General features: G+C 34.2%; 1 protein-coding gene across 1 annotated transcript in view; it reads left to right on the top strand.

The window, feature by feature from the left end:
- Exo84 (exocyst complex component Exo84) overlaps positions 1-24,574 on the top strand; it is a 230,949-nt gene that overhangs the window by 36,116 nt on the left and 170,259 nt on the right. The window contains exons 3-5 of the mRNA XM_090391515.1: positions 896-991; positions 8,439-8,530; positions 13,376-13,518. Coding sequence (XP_090247641.1) covers positions 896-991; positions 8,439-8,530; positions 13,376-13,518 — 331 coding nt within the window. The remainder of the gene's footprint in view (positions 1-895; positions 992-8,438; positions 8,531-13,375; positions 13,519-24,574) is intronic.

Genomic DNA, 24,574 nt, shown 5'->3' with positions numbered 1-24,574 from the left:
ACTGCCACCACATCTGCTCTGAGATCCTCTTATGCTAAGAAGGTAACAAATCAAAAAATGTCAACATCAACTCAAACTTGTATATCTATTCCACCATTTGATAATTTCACTATACCTGAACTTAATGATTTTGACTGTTTCTCTGTTGAGTGCATCAATCGAAAATAGTTCCATTCTATGAGAACACACTTGTGAAAAAAATTATGTCAAGGTTATCACCTAAAGACAATCCACCAGACCCTTCCACAGTAAAATTGGAGGTAGTATCCATTGAAAAAGTATTTGTTGTGTGCATCCAAAGTATCCAAAGTGTTCATTGAACGATTGAAGATAAACAGATGAGGGTGCATGAGACATCTGTAGTTGACAAAGTGAGAGATAGAGGATGGGGGTGCAAGCTTGCCATGGATCCTGTTTGTTGAGGTGCTTCAACTCTTGTACAAAATACTTGCAAAGACCCTTAATTTTCATGTTCGGTTGTGTTGGATTCCCAGTCGCATCGGAATTATGGGAAATGACATTGCAGCTGCTAGATCAGCTTATACTTTCTTGAGATACTGTTTGACAGTCTCTTATGCTGACTATGCACAAGTATTTATCTTCTTATAACTTTGTACATATATTTTTTATTATTCACTAATTTATCTCCTTGTAATTATTTATCTATCAATACCCTGTGTACTACTGTAACCTGTGTTCTGGAACAGTATGACCTCTGCTGTCCTTGCACCATAAAACTCAACATCAATCAATCCTAACATGTTTGGTACTGGCTATTTAATATTTAATCTTTGTGCCATAGGACTATTAGACATAAGGCTCCTCACTTGAGAACCTGTAATAACAGTAAGAGTTATAAGCAATCTGAAATTTATATTTTCCTTGACTCATTTAGATCTTGAAAGTGAAATGTATCTCCTGAGTCATATGCTTACTGAACAACAGAGTGTCTTAAATTCTCTTTTGGAAATTTCCATTGCTGGTGATAAAAGTAAGTTTTTAATTTAAGAAATGATTTGAATTTAATGTAAATGTTATGGTTATCCCCTGTGACATCTCAAATGGGAGAGTTAAAATCATTTTAAAGATTTTTTACATCAAACTTAAGAAAGATGTTCAACAAAAAGTTTTAAGAAATTAACTGAATCAAGTGAAAAAAAAAAGTAATAAAAATGCAATCAAAATTTTGGTTTAAAATACCTGGTAGCATATTAGGGAAGTGAAAGAACTATTTCAACTTTGGTTTTAGTTGAGTTGTTGAAGAAAACTTAGGCGAATAAAAATTGTATATCTATAGGACTGTGTATAAATGGTTAATTTTTTTTTTCTGTTAAAAAACAAACAAACTTTCTGTAGTTTAGTTCAGTCATTAATGACAGTTATAAAAACTGTAGTAATGGCAACTACAATACCTTGTAGCTGAAACGACCTAGGTTTGATTTCTGTCTAGGATACAGGGACCCTTTATAAGGTCTTTTCAGCTAAAAATTAGTTAACTGGTTTCACATAGACAGGATTTTTCATCTCACAGAAACATACAAAACTAGTATGTAAGAGAATGCAACTGACAGTAATGGTAAGATAGCATGATGTGGTGAAATGGTAAGAAAATCTGAGCACTTCAAATCCTGCTTGTCAGACATAATTCTGAAAGATAAGTTTCAATATAGCCTTTCCTATTAACTAATTCACCTCAGAACTTATTTAGATGCTCTTCCTCAGCCATATCTGTCTTATTCACTTTTACGATATATTCTTTGCAGCAAAAAAGCCTACAACCACAGAAGGCACACCTATGGGAACATCCCCCCCCTCCACACCCATATTTTCATAGAGCTCTTAAAAAAGGGGGGGACAGTTAAACTTTGCTCCACTCAAAACTGCAATATTGCTTTGCTGACAACATATTCTCCATTTGGGCCCTGTTGTTTTGGATATGTTGAAACTATTTTTATTATATCTTAACAGCCAACACTCTAGAATCTTTGTCACCATTGAAAAAAGAAATTTGCACTCTGGTCATTAGACTGCACAGCAGATCATTATCATTTCTGTCTACAGAAAACCTCCCTAACACTTGTAGGTACATCCATTGTCAATCACATCATCACTTTCCCTTTCTAATTTTCTAAGTACATAATTCTATGTACTTAGAACGATCTACTTGGACTATATTGGACAATTCACATTTAGGATGCATTTTTTTTTAGTCAATAGCTTTTCCTTTGCAAAATCAACAGAACTCTGTTCATCTCCCAAACCCAGTCTTCCTTGAAACACAGTTCACAAAAAATCTATTGCCATGCTTTCCATCTTGAGCATTAAAGAAAAACTTCATGTATTATTAGTATTAAAACATGTATTAAAAATATACAACATGAAGACCTCCTTTTAAATCATATATCAAAAATTAGCCATCCTTACCAACTCACCAAAAAAAAAAAAATCCTCTTTTTTATCTAGATCACCCTAACATCTACTGCATTCCTTGCTTTTGCAAATTGACATAGTTTTGAACAAACAGGAAAAATAGCTAATATTTGACTAAATTTATCTAGGAAAACTGTGTCCATTAGCTACACTATAGCTATTCTGGGCTTGGCAGGCATGCCATTGACGTGAACAATAACCAGATCCATTGAACAAAACCTCCTTATTATACAGAAGTAGATACATATCTGAGAGACCTTTCCAGGAACCGTCACAACACTACAACATTCTCAGAACCGACATAAATGTGGCTGCCTCACCTTACTTAAAATCTGGTGGTCAATTATCTTAAGACTTACAGCAGAATGAGCAAGTTCCCATCAATGCACCTATAAAGGATGTCAGATAGGATTAAGGATCCTATTTTTTTTTTAGTCAGTCTTTATTTACCTTTCTGCTAGCTTGCCTACATACATGGATAGAATAAACTCTAGTTCATATTGTTGTGCTTGTGAAGATGCCTAGGTGAAATATTGTTCTAATAATTTGATTAAAAAAAAATTAATTATTAATGATATCTTCTGCTGGCAACCAACAATGTAATCTGATTTCTGTATTTACCATTAGGTGAAGTCCATGTTTATAATATTCTTTTATGTTGTTGAAAACAAGTGTTTGCAATAAAGCAGCTGTTTTTGACACGAAACTCCAACATCCTTTCTCCTGCCTCATTCATCATTCAAATTTTACAGTGATGCTCTTTGTTCTTTTTCTCCCACTTTTGCATTCCAATCCTAATATCAAGAGAAAATTGTAACCAAAAATGTATTTTCGGTATTCTCTTCTATGAATGGTACTCCATTTTTTTGAAGATTTCATGTCCAGAGTAATACATCAGGAACTCATCGGCATCAAAGTGGCCCATTCCTGCCCATCTCAGTTCACTGATTACTAAAATCTTAACTCAAGTTCTTCCATTTCTTTCTTTCTTTCTTTACTTACTAGTTCCAGTTTTCCTTGATACGTGCTTCTTACATTCCATGTCTCTATTTTATGTAAATCAGTAAAGCTGCAGTGTTTTCTTCTGAGATTAACTGTTTCAGAAGTTAAACTTCCAGATGGCTTTGATCCAGCTACATCATTCTTATTAACTTCATTGGAAGTTCCTCTCTGCCCTTCCCCAGTAGCCATTTCAATGCCTTCCAACCTGGGTGTCCCATCTTCCACACCATATCAATAACTTAAGCCTCTGTTCATAAGATTTTCTTGGCAAAATATATACAGGGTGTTCGGGATAAATTTGACATATTTATAATTAATTATATTTTTCCATAAGTTACATGTATTAACACACACTTCTCTTCATTTAAAAGTTTGGACCCTTCTTCATTCATATACAAGATGTCAGAAAGGATGGATAGCTGGAACCCACCTGAATCATGGAAGAGAATAACTTGTATCATGATGATTCGTGCCCGCCATCAAAATAAGGATATTACGACTGCTGCCCAATGCTCCCTGAATACAGTAAAAACAATCAGGCATGAACTAGAGACTTGCAATGGTGACTACGAGGATGTAGCAAGAAGAAAGATCCCTAGCAGACGATCTGATTGCGTTCGTACAGCAGAATTCCTCGCAAATCTGCAGGAACAGGTGTTGAAGAACCCTGGCATTGGAATTCGGGCTTTGTTCGTGGAGTTGCTAACTGTAGTCAAGCCCTGGATAACAAGGGTAGCCAATGGTAGGCCGTATGTATGGCAGCAGGATTCGGCCCCTTGCCACACCTCTGGGAAAAGTCAAAAATGGTTGTCTGAAAATTTCTACGACTTCACCAGTCCAAATGTTTGGCCTCCAAACTCCCCAGACCTTAACCCCATGGATTATTTTGTATGGGGCGCAGTTGAAAAAGACACCAATCGCACTTCCAGTAATACAAAAGCCCAGTTAATGGATAAAATTAAAACAGTTTTTGCGGCCCTTCCCAGGGAGACTGTAGCATCAGCTTGTTCGAGGTTCCGAAGCAGAATTGAAGCTGTGATCGATGCTAATGGTGGTTATTTTGAGTAAATCTTGTTGATAGTATTGTAATTAACTCTGCCTGTAATGTTTTTTTGTCAATTCATTAAATTTAATAGATACAAAGAAGATTTTCTTTTTCCTTACGAAACTGTCAAATTTATCCCGAACACCCTGTAGAGAAGTGGTTTGCCAATGCCTTCTTCTGTGTTTGTTTATCCTATTAGATAAGGAAAATAACTTGGGGGGGGGAGAGCAGACTCCCACTGCAAGAGATGAAGAAAGGAAAGATTGGGGAGAAGGAGCAAGAAGGAAAGAAAGAAGAGTAGGAACACCTTGTACAGATAATAGATGTATATTACATGAAATAAGGCATGGTCCATCATCAGGTGCCTTGGGTTTGCCACTCCTGTACTCACTAAAGTGAGCACTTGAGCTCATCAATAAATACCAAACAAATAATAGTAGTAATAAATAACATATTTGGGATCATTATCATCAAATTCCTGACATGTACCCTCAAGGGGTGTACAGGTATTATAGTACCAAATGAAAAATTTACATCATTACTAACTTCCTATCTACAATTTTCCTCGAAATCAGTCTGTTACTTGTCAAGACTCCAACATTATCAGATCCTATATTTCTATCCTCTAAGGCACATTTTACTGTATAAATCCACCTATATCTTGGTCTTCCTCTGGGTCGTTTTCCTGCTAATCTGGCAGGGAACACTTGTTTTGTTAATCTTTCCTCGCCCATTCTGTTTAAGTGACCATACCACCTGAGATTAGCTCTGCTAACGCATGCCTGGATGCTAACAATGTCAAGTTCTTTATTAATATCCTTGTTTTTAATATGATATTGCCATTGATGCCATCTGTTCACGCCTCTAATCTTTCTCAGGACTCTCATATCTGCAGTCTCTAGTCTTTGGTCAAGTGTTTTACTTCTGACCCAGCTCTCAGATCCATAAGTTAAAACTGGTTTGAACACTGTCTTGTATACAGCTAATTTAGTGTTCTGACTAATTTTTTTCTTATTCCATATGAATTTATTCAATTGACTTCCTACCATACCAGCTTTGTTGATTCTGTTGTCATTTCCATATTTAATTTACCATCTTCACTAAAAATCGTGCCTAAGTAGCCGAAATGTTTTACTTGTTCCACAGGTTCCCCGTTCACAACACAGTTGACATTTTCAGTGATTCTACTTATTTTCATTGTCTTTATCTTTTTAATGCTGACCTTCATACGATATCTATTACAACAGTTATTCAATTTAGTCAGGGAATCTTGCAAACTTCTAGTGGATTTATTTAGAAGTATAACATCGTCCACATAAAGCAAAGAGCTGACATTAACATCTCCAATTCTGATATCATGTTTAATACCACTTTCCTTCATAATGTGAACCATATAGATAATGAATAACAGAGGGGGATAATGTACATCCTTGTCTCACACCAGATTTAACATTAAACCATCTTCCTGTACTTCCTTCAATTCTAACTGCTGACTTATAACTCAAATAAAGACTAAGTATTGCTTGATATAATGCCCCATATAACTGTAGCGTATTGAATAGCTTCTCTCTTGGCACCTTGTTATATGCCTTTTCCAGATCAACAAAACTTAAATACAGATCTTTGTTATATTCCCATGCTTTCTCGACAATTTGTCGTAAAGTGAAGATCTGATCCTGACAGCCTCTATTTGGCCTGAATCCAGCTTGTTCTTCACCAAGCTTTTCTTCCACAATTCTTCTTAACCTTTTCTCAAGTATACTGGCATAAATCTTGCCCAGAACACTCAGTAGAGAAATACCTTTGTAATTCTCACATTTAGTTTTATTTCCCTTTTTATATATGGGTACTATTAGAGCTCTACTCCAATCATCAGGAATTCATCCCTCTATCTAGGCTTTCTGAACTATGCAGTGCAGCCACTGTAAGACTTTTGTACCACAACATTTCAGCATTTTTGGTCGAATATCATCTACTCCTGCTGCCTTTCCACATTTCAGGCCTTTGATGGCTTTTTCTACTTCAAGTATGGATATGCATTCCTGACTGTATGCCTGTTGAGTGTTTTTTACCACTGTGCTATCACTACTTATTTCATTTAGCAATTTTTCGAAGTAATTACTCCATACTTCAAGGATATCTTTTTCTCCTGTGTTTCATGTCACCTTTATCATCTCTAACTCCTTTTACAGTACTCTTTCCTCCATTTCTAAGCTTCAACAACCTCCAGAATATCTTACCACTTTCTTGATATTTATTTTCTATGTTCTTGGCAAAGTCCTCCCAAGACTTTTGTTTAGCTAGTTTTACACAGTGTTTTGCTTTCTTACATTTGTCTCTGTATTTTCTAAGAGCAAAAGCTGACTTATTTGCCAGGAACTTTTGATATTCTTTCTTCTTTTCCTTCACTGTCTCTTTAACTTCCTGTTCTACCATGGACTTCTGATTTTTCTATCCTTGCAGACTACCTCACCACATGCTTCTCTGGCTGAATCAGTCAGGGGTTTTCTTCAAGGCTTGCCAATGAATCTCCAAGGTTTGGTTCCTGTTCTCAAACTCTTTCATTTTTTCTTCAATAATCTTTGTGTATTTTAGTCTACAGTTCACATCTGAGAGCTGCTCTGCTTTTATTCGCTTTAAAACTTTCTTACATGTTATTCTTTTCAATATGAAATTCAATTTTATCCTGCTCAAGACTAAATAGTGATCACTTCCAATTTCGAATCCTCTGTACACTCTGGTGTCTTGCACCAGGGAGAAAACATCACTATCCACAATAACATAGTCAACGTGACTTTTCTTATTTCTTGCTTCTTCTCTCCATGTGAATTCGTGCACATTTTTATGTTGGAACATGTTGGAACATTTCTGCTCCATGTCCTGAGCAGAAATCCAACAAGTATTTGCCAATTTATTAGCTTTGCTCTTTTCTCCAAATTTTCCCAAAATATTTTTGTATGTCTGACAATCATTTCCTACTCTGGTATTTAGATCCTCAACAAGGGCCAACTTTTCCTTTTTTATTGTGTCAGTTGCTTTTTCTAAAGCATCAAAAAATTCCTTCACTTCTACTTTAGTAGAACCTTCTGTGGGACCATATGCAGAAATAAGTCTCATTGTCCAATTCCCCATTCTGATATTAGACTACATCACTCTACTCGAGACTGCCTGCCATTCAAGAAGATTAGCCTCGTATTTTATGTTGAATACTATGGCTACTCCTTTTCCTTGATTGTCATTTCATGAATATAACATTTTGTATTTATTGCTCAAAAAGATCTCACCAGTTTTTGTCTTTTTTGTTTCAGTCACCCCTATTATGTCGATCTGGTACTTATCTAATTCCTCAGCTAGTTCCATTTCTTTGCCATTCAGGCTTCTTATGTTGATAGTACCAAATCTTTAACTCTGGTGATGTTGACTTGGGGTTGTGCTTTCAGATTTGTTCCAGTAGCTGACTTCTCACTGTTCATCCTAGTTCCCTGGCGAAAACAACAGGGGCCTTGTTTAACCAGCTGTTGCCCCAGTCTGCATGAAATTTTGTCATGTTGTACCATCATTTTGTATATTGGTTTAAGTCAATAAGAATACAATTTGGTGGGCTAAATCCCAAATTGCTAGCCCATCCTTGTTTGTTCAGTATCCAGGTAGATACCTAACAGGGTGCACCACGAGAAGGTGAGGATTGAACATTAGGTCAGAAGCCGTGGTCGGTTCTCTGCATTCCTTTAAAGGCCATGTGGAGGTCTCCCCTCAGTTTTACAGCTTTGATCATAATGTATACAGTAAATAACAACCACCTCAGTTGCTTTTGATGAATAATATGTATTTTGGACAAATCTTTTGGGTGGCTCATGAATTATTGTACATCAGCTTGTGTATAGACAGTATCATGTGTAGGTTTCTTTGTATATATATCATATTTATATCCCAGCACATAATATTTTTCTGATTATTTTAGCTTCTACAGTTTGTGAAAGGGAACCAGAAGCTAAAGATGAAGAAATTGGGAAAAACCTTTCTTCCTTGCTTGAAAAAGTTGAGGGATGTGCAGTAAGTATTTGTTAACTATTCTTATGTTGCATTTTTTTAAATGTTTTTTTTTTTACTAAATTTACTTTATATACTTTTGATAAGCATTCCTGAATAGCTGTAAGATTCACTTCAATTAACCACCAAATCACTATCTTGTGATGCAGATTCTAATATTGTTTTAGACCAAGTTAGCACTAATAGTAATCATTTCATTTATGATGATATAATAATTTGTTTAAGAATTTTAACATGATTCTTCATTTTAGACGAATTATGGAGACTACAACCATGTTAGAAATAATTACTTTAATTTCCCGATGTTTCGACCTTTGAAATACTACAATTAATAAACTTAAAAAAGGTTTAAGTTTACAAGGAATGAATTTGACCACTGCTTATGATCAGATTGATTCCTTGCCAAAAAATGCTTAATCTAAAATCTAAGAAGAGAGGCAGAGATTTTTGCTACAACAATCAGTGGTCTATAATAAATCATTGTCTCTCTCTAACAGAATTTCCAACAGTCCTCTTCACTCATCTAACACTCTGTATCTCTTCTTAACTAGTTATACTTCTAGGTACACTGTTGAGGTGACTACTCTTCTTGGTTCAGATCATAGTCTCATCCAAGTTTTATCTCTGGTAGAATACCCTGCCCTTGGTCATTCATAACTTCATATACTTTAGCACCACAATGACACCAAGCAAGAAGACTTACAGGACTTTTACCCCTCCTTTCCTTAGTCAGAATACTGTTTCCATTCTGCAGATCTATACTTGTGGTGATCATGTTACAGAAATATTCTTGGTTGGAAACACCTTCATTTCTCACTGTCCAAAAGTCCCACCTTGTATCTAAGTCATGGTTTCCCACAAAGTGTGCCAGAGTAGTCCAAGAAAAGAAAACAACCTATCACATGTGGCCTGAGACAAAAACCTTTTAAAGCTATCATTAAAAGGTCCAAAGTCTGATTTTGATAGGACTAAATGTAGAAAATTGTCCACCTTTTCCAATGCCATTTGTGCATTTTTGGACCCTTACAAAAGCTTTCGGGTGTAACTTTTGTCCCTCTGTGGTTCCTCTTCTTTCTTACTCTTATCGTAGTACAGCATCATCACCTGAAGACACAGCTGCCATCCTGGCTTCATTCTTCTCTTACAATTCTTCCATAGATGAATGGATCAAATCAAATCACCTCCTTTACCTAGAACATTGCATCACATGCTTCCTGTGGCCTTTTTGCCAGAAAGATATCAGAAGAATCTTGAAAACATCTGGATACCAAAAAGGCTGCTGCTCCTGATGGAATCCCAGCTATTGTGCTCCTGAGTTAACACTATTTCTTTATCGTCTATACACTATTACAGTCCTTGTTGGAGATTTAAACAGCAAAGGCAGAAATGAATACAAATATAAAGATTAGTTTGGGAAAAATTAAGAGAAAAGAACAAAGTTGATAAGTACATAACTACTCTATTTCTCTTCAAAGGACTGATGCTACTCATTAATAATAAAGTCAACTCTTACAATAGCAAACTCTGGTATAATGAATTCACTCGGTATAGCAAACAAATGAAAAGGTCCCAACTAAAGTTCTGTAAGTGTGATGCTGTATAGAAGACAATCCATGATCAGGAAAGCTGTTTCAGTTTGGATTGATGGATATGTGAAAAAAAGTTCTTTAGCTTGTCAGCAGTGATTATCAGATCACCACTTAGATGACTCCACAGAATTTAAATATTGGAAAACAACCAGCCCATCAAATTTTGCTGGAAAATTGAAGGATAAAGAAAGATTTGTTCACAATTTACCTATTCTTTGACTCATAGAGAGGGAATCACGTGTTGCTTGCTGTGATAATTCCATTGAAATGTATGATCAAGATCTTACCATTTTAGAGAGAGATTTGTGACTGGTGATGAATTGTGATGCTTCCAACAAAACCTAAAAACAAAATGCCAAAATGGAATGACAATTGCCCACATTTCCAAACCAAAAAAAGGTTCAACTATAGAAGCTATGAGTCAAAAAAATGCCTATTGTTTTCTTTGACATTCACGGAATTGTCGGGGTCAACAGTTAAACCATGAGATGAGTGAGAAGGGAGCAATACTGGACAAACATCTGGCATTTACTGCACATCAGTCCCTGCACATTGTGTGTTGAACATGAAACAGTTTCTCACTTCCAAATCCATCACGATTCTCAAATATCTGCTGTATTTACTGGATTTGGCTCTAGCAGGCTTTCTTTGTTTCTGAAATTGAAAATGAAATTCATAGGATGCCACTTTGACTCAGTGAAGGTCATCCAGAAGCATCTAGAAAGTTAGGTGCTGTACTTTCTAGATGCCTACCAACAGTGTTTCAAGAATTTGTTTGGATGATGTAAATGTTGTATTCAGAGGAGATTATATTGAAAATAAATAAATATTCAAATTCCTGCAGTTGACTTTATTTGACTTAATATGAATTTTGTCTTGTTATTTAGCATGCATCTTGTATATACAGAATTTGCTATCCTTGAGGAAAAAATAATCAAATTTATATCAGTTTTCCATATAATGGAAAACTGATATAAATTTTAGCTTCACACATTATTACTTGAGTGTGGGAAAATAAAGTGGTTTGCAGATTTGAGATGGAAATGAACATCATTGTACATGGAACTAAATAGAAATATACACTGCTTGGAAAGAAGTCAGTAAACACCCTCATAGCAAAGAGCATCATTTATAATGGTATAAATTGGAGGAATATGATGCTCCCAAGTTGTTGCAACTATGTCTGGGTGAAATGGCTGCGAGAAAAGAACTGACAGAGTTTGAAAGAGGCATTATGATAGGATGCCATGTTGCAGGCCTATCTGTTTGGCAAACTGTTGACAAATTGGGCCATCCCAGGTCAACAATCAGTCATACCATACTGAGATGGAAACACAGGGAGCCAACTGCAAGTGCTACCTGCAGTAGACAACCTACCACACTCACCAAATGACTGTTGGGTGCTGTGAAGGACAATATGTGAAAACTGCCATTCGTTGGCCAACACATTGAATGTGGAGTTCCAGGCATTGACTGGAACACGAATCTGCACAAAAACAGAAACAAGGCTCACAACATGGGTTTCCATGGTAGAACGGCAATATACAAGTTCCATCATCATCATCAAATTCCTGACATGTACCCTCAAGGGGTGTACAGGATATAATAGTACTACATGAAAAATTTACATCATTACTAACTTCCTATCTACAATTTTCCTCTAAATCAGTCTGTTACTTGTCAAGACTCCAACATTATCAGATCTTATATTTCTATCGTCTAAGGCACTTTGTTGTACTGAGAGGAGACCTCCACATAGCCTTTAAAGGAATGCGGAGAACCGACCAGGGCTTCTGACCTAATGTCCATTCCTCACCTTCTCGTGGTGCACCCTGTTGGGTATCTACCTGGATACTGAACGAACAAGGATGGGCTGGCAATTTGGGATTTAGCCGACCAAATTGTATTCTTATTGGCTTAAACCAATATACAAAATGATGGCAAAACATGACAAATTTAATATGCAAGTTCCACATTACCCAAACTAATGTTCAGTGTCATCTTCAGTGGTGCAAAGAGCGTGTACAGTGAGACATGGAAGCTTGGAAAGCTGTGTTGTGGAGCGATGAATCACAATGCACTAGTCAGAAGGCTGCTGCTGCTGTAACTAGGTGGTTTGTGGATGTGAACATCGTCACGCTTGACTGGCCACCACCGAGTCCTGATCTGAACCCTATTGATAAATACAAAATTAATAACGAAAAAACTCACTTAAAAAGATGATTTAATAGTATAATTTTCGCCTACGTGTCACAGGCATCTTCAGTACATTTTAAGCTAAAATTAATAACTGACAATTCCAAAAAGCGCCACCTAAGTAGCTAATGTAAGATATTGGAATTGTCAGTTATTGTTTAATTTTAGCATAAAATGTACTGAAGATGCCTGTGACATGCAGGCGAAAATTTTACCATTAAATAAACTTTTTACGTGAGTTTTTCCGTTATTAATTTTGTATTTATATATCTGCTCACGGTATTCCCTTATTAAAACTTAACCCTATTGATGTAGGATGAAGTGGAGTGGTGGATGAGGTCAAGGGATATCTACTCCAAAATAGTTTAGGACCTCATTACATGCCTACAGGAAGAATGGTCTAAAATTCATATTGATTGCTATCGTACACTTGTGGAAAGTATGCCCCATGAAATTGCTGCAGTCGTTGTAGCTAAAGAAGGTCATACATCTTATTAACAGTGGGCACCATGGCTGTTTGTTCCTCACACTATAATGACCACCATTGACTTCTTTCCAAACAGTGTGTATTTGTGTGCACTTTTATTTTGTGTGTATATATACACACAAAATGAAAGTGCAGTGCACTATGAGGTTTGTATTTTTTTCTGTATGTAGTCAGTTTTTCTTTAATTGACTTTTCATGGGTTTTATTTAAGCTGAGTTGAAATTAAAACAATCATGGAATCTACTATATGGATTTGTTACTAAGGCATAGTCATTTGCACAGAGAGCATTTCAGCAAAATCCTCTGCAAAGCTCATCAGTGACCTTAGTCTATCACATTGTGGTTGTCAGAATATCAAATCCATCATTGAGACTTCTGCGGTTTAGCTCTAGATCCTGCAATCATGTGGTCTCTTAACTATTTCCAGAATAATGTCTTTAGCTCTTTTAGATCCATTCTGTTTATAGAGAGAAATAATTTTGCATGTGCAATTTACCGAATTTAAAATCATTCCAAAATTAGTTTTAAGTTTGCAGTTGCATAATATTAATACTGAAATTTGAATTTGCTGTCTAGAATATTTTTGAAGTCCGTGGACACACACTGTTACATAGTGGAGAATTGATCGAACTTAATGCAAGTGATTATAAGCAGCGCCAGCAAGTTTTTGTAGTCCTCCTAAATGATGGTTTGTTACTTGCAACAAAGGTACAGAACAGGTAATTTCCTTAAGCATTGATGAGTGTAGATTTTTTTCCCATTTATCATTTGTGATATTCCCTAAGCATTTTCCCTCACATTTAATCCTTATTTTTGCTTTAAATATAAATTAAAGATACCAAGCCAAGAAATTATATACTTCATTTAATCCTTTATCCAAGTGTAAGCAAACAAAGTTTGCACCTGAAGTATTTTCAGGACTGGGGCAATTTGTATATAGAAGCTAATGACTTCACATCACTTGCCTTAGTATCCCATAATGCAAAGCACATATCCTTGTGGACATGAAGTGATGTGAAATCATTAGCTTCTATATATGAGTTGCCCCAGTCCTGAAAATACTTCTGGCACAAACTTTGTTTGCTTACACTTGGATAAAGAATTAAACCAAGTATATAATTTCTTGGTATCTTTAATTTATAGTATAACCAATAATTTGTTTGATTATTTATGAATAATGGTTGGATGAGTCTGCATGTTGAATTATATCTTGAATTAATAAGTAGTTGAACTACTGCATTACAATAATGAAATAACACATTTTATTATAGTTGAAATATGACTCATTCTTTGTTTCATTCACTGACTCCATTGTCAGTGAATGAATCAATGACAATAATCTCTAACATGGCTGCACAAAATTCACTGAAAACAATTAATCAAAAAATCAATGCCAAATAACTGATTTATAATTAAACAAACAAAAAAGCTACCATGATGCTAATGTTCAATCTATCTGAATGGAAATACAGTAGAGTTACTTACCTTTGTTATTAACTTTATTCGTTTTATTAAATTTACTTGGGAGTAGAGTCCACAAGACGGCCTGTGACTAGTGGTGTGCCACAAGGATCTGTTCTTGGACCACTGCTGTTTAATTTGTTCATAAATGATATAGGAAATGATCTGAGAGGAACAGTTCATTTGTTTGCGGATGATGCGAAGTTGGGTAGGGCAATAGTGAATGCAGATGACGTCAAAATTTTGCAGGATGATTTGGATAGATTGGAGGTCTGGGCTAAGGAGAATGGATGTCAGTTTAATGTGGCAAAATGTAAGGTTATGCATTTTGGGGTGAAAAGATTGGCGGCAGTTTACTGCATTGGTGGAACCCTGCTCCAGGAAATTGATGAGGCACGAGATTTCCCTGCTCCAGGAAATTGATGAGGCACGAGATTTAGGAGTGTTGGTGGATAAGGAATTGAAATTTAGGGGACACATTGCAAAAGTGACCAAAACAGCTCATCAAATCACTTGGTTGCTGAAGAATACGTTGACAAGCAGAGACAAGCAGGTTATTGTTCCTCTCTATCGAGCCTTGATAAGACCCCCATCTAGACTACTGTGCTCAGATTTGGTCACCTAGGTTTCTTCTTGATGGGGAGGATGTGGAGAGGATCCAGAGGCGAGTGACCAAGATGATAGCAGGTCTGTGGAATGAACCGTATGAGAACAGGTTGAGGATTTGTGGGTTGCAAAAATTGGTTGATAGGCGGAGGAGGGGAGATATGATTGAGACATTCAAATTACTGAAGGGTTTCTATAAAATTAATTCAGAAGATATTTTTGAGAACAGGGCTGGTTGTGGGAGGACTAGGGGACATCCATGGAAACTGGACAAAAGTGTGGTTAGTAAAGGTGTTAGAGCTGGGTTCTTTACTTTTAGAGTAGTGAATGAGTGGAATGTGCTCCCTGAGTCTGTAGTGGATGCTGTGACAGTGAATGAGTTTAAGACGAGGTATGATAGATACTGTATGAATGTCAGATAGTTGTGATGAATATGATTTGGGGCCTCCCTCGATGAGTCTAATGACTCCCTGGAGTTGCCCGTAATAATAGTAATAATAGTAATAACTTGCTTTTTTCTTCAAAATTTCCTGATTTTTTTCTGTATATTTGATATTTATTTTAACGTGTAGTCAATTTTGTTATGCGTGTCAGTATTAGAGAGAAATCAACAAAGCCATTATGGTAGGAAGTCAATTGAATAAATTCATATGGAATAAGAGAGAAATTAGTTGGAACACTAAATTAACTGTATACAAGACAGTGTCCAAACCAGTTTTAACTTATGGATCTGAGAGCTGGGTCAGAAGTAAAACACTTGACCAAAGACTAGAGACCACAGATATGAGAGTTCTGAGAAAGATTATAGGCGTGAACAGATGGCATCAATGGCAATATCATATTAAAAACGAGGATATTAGGAAAGAACTTAACATTGTCAGCATCCAGGAATGCGTTAGCAGAGCTAATCTCAGGTGGTATGGTCACTTAAATAGAATGGGTGAAGAAAGGTTAGCAAAACAAGTGTTCTCTGCTAGGTTGGCAGGAAAATGGCCCAGAGGAAGACCAAGATATAGGTGGATTTGTTATTTATAATGTGTATTTTATATATATTTCCCTCTTTATGTATATTATTATTCTCTCTATATACTTATGAGGTGAAATATTATATAAATTTCTTTTACTTCTTTACATGTTACTTCTAATATAACATTTTCATAACGAGCACATCACAAGTGCAGACACTGTGTGTATGAAAACAAAACTAACAAGCATATTTAATACGTAAAAATATTCAGAATTTTTAATATGATTATTTTTACATCAGTTTCATTTTTCTGTGAAAAAAATTTTTTTAAAAAAAATTTTTTTTAAATATTTAACCTACATCTAAACAAACTTTTAATGTTTATTTCTAGATCTTAAAATATAACGTGATTCTTGCTGATCATTATGTATACCTTCTGAATCACTAGTTTCAGAATCATCTGACGCTAGAGATAATTCTGAATTTTTTTCTTCTAAATTAGTATACTTACAAATTTCATTTTTATACCTTTCAAATATTTCATTTAAACTACTTGAATTATGTCCTAAATCTACAGAATCATCACTATCAGAATCAATTTCTACAGGTTTTTGAGATTCTACAAGTTTCTGGGATTCCTTATCCTTACTAACTAAATTTGAGGTATCTTTAACTTCCCTTTTCTTATTTAATCCTATATTTATCAACCTATGAAATTCCGCTATACTCTCATCAATGTTAGAATCAATTTGATTATCATTATTCCTACATTGTACATCATCTGAAATATGTGTCTTAGGAAAAGATTTCTAATTTTCTTGCATTATGGTTCATTTTACCAAAGTTTAATTTTTTCTTTCGCTGCATATTTGAATTATGAATATTAGATCTATTCCCTTTCCTATCATTTAACCTTGAATAAGATTCACAATTAGTATTAGGAAAACTACATTCATCCTTCAATATTTTATTCATATTGTCACCTAAAGTAACTAAATTTTTATTTCCCAAAAAGTACCTTTTTAATCTATCAGAGTGTACATTTAAAATTTTACTAGGATTATTGACATCTTGAATTCTAAAATTTACAGGAGAAAAATTGTCTAAAATTCTAAATGGACCTAATGCTTTCCTTCCTAATTTCCCAACTCTTTTAATACTAGATTTATCATCTAACAATACTAAATCACCTGGTACAAAAGACTTATATTTTCTAAAACGATTTATATACTGTCTAGTTTTCTGAGCACTTAATTTACTTATTTCACCTACTAGTCTATGAGTAGTGGAAAACTTATCTACTACTAATTCTAAATATTCATTTATATCACTGTATCCTGTATTAGGAATAACTGAAACAAGTTCATTAGGAAAAATTGGATCAAAACCATATAAAGCAAAAGATGGTTTTTCTTTGATAGCAGAATGAAAAGCAGATCTACATGCAAATAATGTTTGAGAAATATGTGTATCCCAATCATTCATTTTAGTGTTTGCCAAATTTGAAAGTATTTGCTTTATGTTTCTATTCAGTCTTTCACACATACCATTACACTGCAGATGATAAGGTGTTGTAAAAATCTTCTTAACATTAAGTAATGTACATAACTGTAACAATAGTTCAGATGTGAAATTTGCTCCTTGATCTGAAAGTAAGGTCTGAGGAGTTCCATATCTACAAACTATCATATTCAAAAACTTTCTTGCAATAGTTTTTGCAGATTGGTCTTTCATTGATACTGCTTCAGGAAATCTAATTAGCATGTCTATGATTACTAGAATATACCTATTTCCTTTTTTAGTAATTGGTAGAGGACCTACTACATCAATAGCAACAGCTTGAAATGGTCTAGTTGGAATTGGAAATGGTTGTAAAGGAGCTTTTCCTTTAAAAGGGGATCTTATTTGGCACTTATGGCATGATTTGACATACGTGAGTATATCACTCTTCATACCTTTCCAGATGTAACGATCCTTTATTCTTTCCAAAGTTCTAGAAAACCCTTGGTGTCCTGCTAAGTCAGAATCATGGAAAGTATACATAATCCAAGGAATCATTTCAGTTGGTGCCAATATTTTCACCTTCAACTTTCCATCTTCCATTTGTCTAGATAAAAGTAACCCATCCTTATCTAAATACAAGTTTTCCAGATTCAAAAATGTATCTAGTTGAGTTTCCTCTTTCAATACTGCTTCATAAATAGTTTGTAGTATGAGATCATCCTTCTGAGCTTGGATAATCTTATCCTTTTCCCAAATTTGTAAACTAGGATCTTTATTCTTTAGAGTTTCAATATTAAATACTTGATCATCATCACTAGTATCCAAAAAAACTTCAGGAGACTGCTCTACTTTTCCACTGTCACCTGATTTTCTGTCCAAACAACATTCTATTCCACATAATGATACTGTATTATCAATAAAATTACACACAAACCCATGATGTTTCAGAAAATCAATTCCAAATATTATTTGTACATTTGGATTTGAAGATTTTGGAAGAACAATTAATGAATGAGAAACTTTTAATGGAAAGCAAGGAATTGAAATAAAGACATTGATTTGCTTATAAGCTGAAATTTCAGATTCAAATATTCCTTTTAACTTAATTGGATTGCTTAACACTTTCTTTTATGGTTAGAGCTGTCTTTGGCTTTACCCATGTTTAGTGAATAGTTTGACATTTCTGTCTTTGCCAGTATGATATTGGAATAATAACTAATTCCAGATTTACTTTTATTCTCTGATTTCTTATTTTGAAAACAAGATCTATCTCTAATATAACAATCTTTAGCAAAATGACCCTGTTTATTGCATCTAAAACATTTTGGAATGTATCTTCTATGAGATGCTTTATTCCTGTTAATGCCATCAGATTTACAAGAAAAAGATTGATTATCTGTAAGATTTTTGGATATTGTTAAATCCGACATCATCTTAAACAGAAGTTCCTGTCCTTGTACTATGGGTCTCTGTTGTCTTTCTATTTCTTCACTCAGAAATGTTTTCAGTTCCTCATATTTTTCCAAATCATGCAATTTTACCGAATCAGATTCTGGAATATCTTTAGTAAAATTCACAGAAGTTTCCTTAGACTGTTTCTTTTTATTTGCAACTTTACTTTTTTGAAGCTTTTCTTCTCTCATTTTATCTGTACCCATAATGCTAGGAGAATGAGTTTGATTATACTGAAAAGAATTTACTTGCTTATTGCTTGAGGAATGAAAAATATCTCTAAATCTTTCTTCCTTTTCTTTAACAAGTTCAAAACATTGTTCAAGATTTCTAACTTTTTTCTTATATGCTGTTTCTTTTAAATTATCCTTAAGGCCAAGCCTAAATTGATTAAAGAGCAACCATTCTAAAGAGGATTTCTCTTCGGATGAAATATTAAATCCATGAGCAATGCTCCACAATCTATGATAATATTCAGAAACAGATTCCTTATTACCTTGGATACACTGTTGAATCTTCCAAATGTTAGGCCCTAATTCTCTTACATTTGAAAATTCTGATATTAGCAAACTTTTAAAGGTTGCATAATTGTCAGTATCTCTTAGTAAAGGAGATGTGTTTAAGAATGTTTTTGCTTTTCCCAACAATTTATTACGAAGTATAATTAACAAGCGAAAATCTGACCAATTTCCTAAATCTTTAATTTTTCCTGCATACCTAAAAAATGTTTCTATGCTTTCACTACTATCACCTGAGAAAGAAGGTATTACTAAGGTTGGATTTATTAACCTAAAAAATTCTTCATCATTAACTGAAGGAACTTTACTACTAATATTACTATTTTCTGTAGCCATTTTTTTTTTTTATTTTTTATTTGAGTCAAGATTTGCCTTTTGGATTCTAAAATAGTTTAGTCATAACCAATCCTGTCGTCGACTGCGCCATTGTTATTTTTAATGTGTATTTTATATATATTTCCCTCTTTATGTATATTATTATTCTCTCTATATACTTATGAGGTGAAATATTATATAAATTTCTTTTACTTCTTTACATGTTACTTCTAATATAACATTTTCATAACGAGCACATCACAAGTACAGACACTGCGTGTATGAAAACAAAACTAACAAGCATATTTAATACGTAAAAATATTCAGAATTTTTAATATGATTATATGGTCGATTTAATATGGTCGATTGGTAGAGCCTCTGCTACTAATGGCTCAGTTAAGTAAGTTTGAGCGCGGTTAGTAGTTGGAAGGGGACCAATCGTTCGATGCTGTTGGCACACTCTCCCTCGATGAGTCTTTGGACTCCCTGGAGGTGTCAAATAATAATAATAATAATAATTATTATTTTTACAGATTGATACTGTACAAAGTGCCTTAGACGATAGAAATATAAGATCTGATAATGTTGGAGTCTTGACAAGTAACAGACTGATTTGGAGGAAAATTGTAGATAGGAAGTTAGTAATGATGTAAATTTTTCATGTAGTACTATCATATCCTGTATATCCATTGAGGGTACATGGCAGGAATTTGATGATGATGATGTGTCAGTATTATTATTTGTCTATATAATCTTTTAAAGATATAACAAATATTTTTGTTATGTTTTTAGTAGGGAAATTTTTCAAAAAAATCAAATACGCTATTGAATAAGCATTTAGTCTTCTCTGTTTTTGAATGAATTCACTAGGTTTATTCCTCAGCTGTGTCGAAGAGCTTAGATACAGTTATTCACCTTAGATTTTTGTGGTTCACTTCATAATACAAGAATATAAAGAAAAACAAATAATAAGAGAAATTACAAAGGAATTCTCAGCAAAAGCAGTAACAATGATAAACAACAAGATGACTGAAACCGGGAATATTGAAGATATAAGAAAAATCTGGTCATACCATTTTACGACTATCTTTCACCAAGGAAACAAAACTACAATGCCAACAATAGAAGAAAATAATGACCATCCAAAAATTTTACAAGAAGAAGTCAGATACTCAATAAAACAGATGAAAAACAATAAAGCACCAGGCATTGATACTATCCTTACTGAACTGTGGTTATATTGAGGCAGCACATCAATAGAATATTTAACAACCCTATTCAATAAACTACTACAAACAGGAGAGATCCCAGATGACTGGAGAACTGGAAAGATCATCCCAATATACAAGATAGGAGACAAGAAAGACTGCAGAAATTACAGACCAATCAATTTACTCTCCCACACCTATAAAATATTCTTAAGAATTATACAAAATAGATTAGAAAATACCTATGAAGAACTGATAGGCATAGAACAAGCTGGTTTCCGAAGAAACATTCAACAATAGACCAGATTTTCACAATTCACCAACTAGCAGAGCTCAGCTGGGAAGACCATAAAGAACTATATTATTGTTTTATGTACTTTAAACAAGCTTTCAATAGTATCAATGGAAAAATCCTTCTTAAAGTTCTACTAGAAAAAGCAATAGATAAATACATAATACAGTTTCTGATAAAATATTACTCTGAGACAAATGCAGTAATTGAAAAGGACACACTCATAACAGAACCCATAGAGATCCAAAAAGGAGTAATGCAAGGATGCCTATTCAACATATATCTAGACAAAGTTGTAAAGAAGGCAATAGACAATGAGCCTGGAATCAATGTCAATGGTTTAAACATAAATAATATCAGATAATCAGATGATCTCGTCCTTATTGCAAGAACCCCAAATGAACTACAGTAATCCCTCGATTAATGCGCCCCTGATTAGTGCATTTTCGATTAGTGTGCTTCTAAAATTTGATTAGTGAGCCTATATACATCTTAAAAGTAAATATTACAGATTTTAAAAATTTTCTATCTATACATTTTTATGGCCAACTATTTTAAAAAATCACTCACCAGAATGAAATGAATGAAATAATTTAATTACCGATTTAAAACATTTTACAAAGTTATTTTTAATGGCATACTACACTACTTCCATATACACTATGTTCCAAATTTTTACTGCCAAAATTTATGTAGTCTGCTATGGTATGCCCACAGATTCGAAATCCTTCGACACTTCTGCGCATGTCACAAAAAGGGGAATCCATTCCGGTAATAGGGTAATCAATCCATCTTCTGGGATGAGTTGTTTATTATTACATGTCGGAAAATTAACTTCTCTTTTATGATCATTGTAGTTTTTTAAAGTGGTAACTATTTTGCTTGTATAACAGTTGGGAAATTTTATCTATAAAGCACGTGATTTTGCATGTTGGCGACCAATTCGTACCTTCTCCCCCTTCAATGATAACTTCTGAGAGTTATTAAATCTCATTCTGAAGAATTGAATGATTCTGACCTGCTAAATTTAGATGCACAGCGGGAAGATCCCGAAGAATCGAAGAAAATTTAACCACTGATAGTCCGCCAAAAGAGGTTTCTGTGAAATCTCTGAAATTTGAAAATATTTTTTGTACAATCGAAGTTTTTATGCTGCAATGTTTAGAGGCTGACCCCGGTGAAGAGAGAAGCAGTAAAATTTGCAGAATAGTAGAAGAGGCAATAGGCCATACCGTCGGTTGTATGAAAAAAAAAGTTAAGAAGTAGAATAATAAATTTATATTCTGAATATGTTTTATTGTCTTTTAGCTTCATGGTTTTCCTTTAACTAGATCCTGAGACATGCCCTATTTCTTTTATAAAAAAATTAAGGGTCAAGAAAGAAATCTGAGAAACGATTATACATTTCCCATAGGTTATTATATTCGATTAGTGCGTTTTTGATTAATATGCCTGTTTTTAAGAACGCATTAGGCGCACCAATTGAGGGAGTGCTATACAAAGGTTGATAAACAAGCTAAACGAAACCTGTAAATCATATGACATGACAATAAATATACAAAAGACAAAAGTGATGAAAATAGGGAGGAACAGAACTACCATCCCAGAACTACCACCCCAAATGTAGAACAAGTAGACAACTTCATATATCTTGGATCAAAAACTAACAGAAACAATAGATGAACTCAAAACAATCAAACACAGAATAGCGATAGGATGGACCACCATGGGAAATTTACACAAAATCTGGAAAACAAACAAGATATCTAAGCAAGCCAAAATCAAATTATATGAAGCAATAATTATACCAACAGTCATCTATGGAGCAGAAGTGTGGACAGTTAAGAAAAGAGAGGAGAAAAATCTGCTGGCATTTGAAATGAAATGCTTAAGAAAAATAAATAGAACAAGTTGGATAGAAAAGAAAACAAACAGCACAGTCAGACAAGAATTATTATATAAAAATACAATAATAGAAAAAATTAGAAAACAACAATACTGATATGGTTTGGCTACACTGTACTCATGGATGCAGACAGACTTCCTAACGTACTAATCAATACTTTTCCAACTGAAAAAAGAAGACCCCAGAAGACCAAGAATTACTTGGCTGAAATAGTAAAGAACATCTCAGGATGCAGAACATATAAGGAACTTTTTCAGACAGCATGGAATGGAGAAGACTAGAATATCCTGCTCAAGAGAAGACTCAACCCGTCTTAGACAGAAGAGAATGGTTAGCCTGTTTCACTCACTCACCACATCCTACAATACTAAATTGGATCTTGCATGCTTCCTAAAAAATATCCCTAGCCAGTTTCTGTGGATGACCTCAGAGTTTGATTCCTCCATCCATAAGTTGCAAAATCTTACTTGTGTTTATGCTGTAAAATCCCTTTACTAACTTGTATGTTTCCACCTCCCTCCTCCAGCTATTCCCCACTTTGAAGGCCACATTTCCTCAATCTCTTTCATGTACTAATTTCTATAGGCCAGTTATCATGTTGGTTACTTGCTTACTTGTTGTTGAATACTTTCTTTTACAATGATGAATACTGATCACTGTTACACAGTGATCAGTATTTATCGTTGTAAAATTATGGAAGCTACCACTTTGTTAAGAGTAATAACTTTAATTTTTCTGATATTTTCTATCACATTAATGTAGTATGTACTCCTAGAGTTTACACTAAATATACAGAGAAACATTCTACAATTCAAACAGTATGTCAAAGCAAAGTATCACTTATTTGGTCAACTGTCTTAATTCTGCTCTATATGGATAGAAAAAAAAAATCTTATTAACTCTTAATGATACAGTATTAGTGGCAGGGGTGGACTGGTCTGGTGGGCTGCCAAAAATTTCCCATTGATCTGAAATGCAAATGGGACCGAAATATCTGTCATGGTGTTTGTTAAACACATTGAAGCATTATTTTTATTTATAATAAACCTACGGTTTATTGTTGCTTGACAGTAAGGCACCATGTTGAACATATGTATGGTGTTAAGCATATATTTTGAAGTTCATTATAAGTGAAATATTATGGAAAACAGGTGAGTGAAAGACAGCTTCAAAAACATCAAGTTTTTATGATTTTTAACACTGCAGATGTTATATTTTATTGTGATATGCTACAAACATATTTAATGAAATTTTAGAATCAGTAAATTTAATAACGATGCATGTCACGAAGCCAAAACTATTTTGGATTCTCTCACTAATTTTGAAACAATCTTGAAATACTTTTGAGCACTTATCTATTACCTAATATTTATAGTTGAATTCAACAGATGTTATAAAATCATATCCTCATGATGATTCAAAGTAAGTATATCTGAGGAGTTATCTGAGATTTCAAGAAATTCTAAACATGTCTTTCTTGTAGCAAAAAAATTTTGCAAGAATGACAGATAAATCTTAGACATTAGAGATGTATGTTTGTTGCATC

Source organism: Typopeltis vanoorti, chromosome 4 (assembly GCF_054136105.1).
Source record: "Typopeltis vanoorti isolate ZY-2024b chromosome 4, IOZ_Tvanoo_1.0, whole genome shotgun sequence".
Classification (NCBI taxonomy): domain Eukaryota; kingdom Metazoa; phylum Arthropoda; class Arachnida; order Uropygi; family Thelyphonidae; genus Typopeltis; species Typopeltis vanoorti.
Note: the sequence above shows the minus strand (reverse complement) of the source record. Positions and strands in the feature narration are given on the sequence as shown.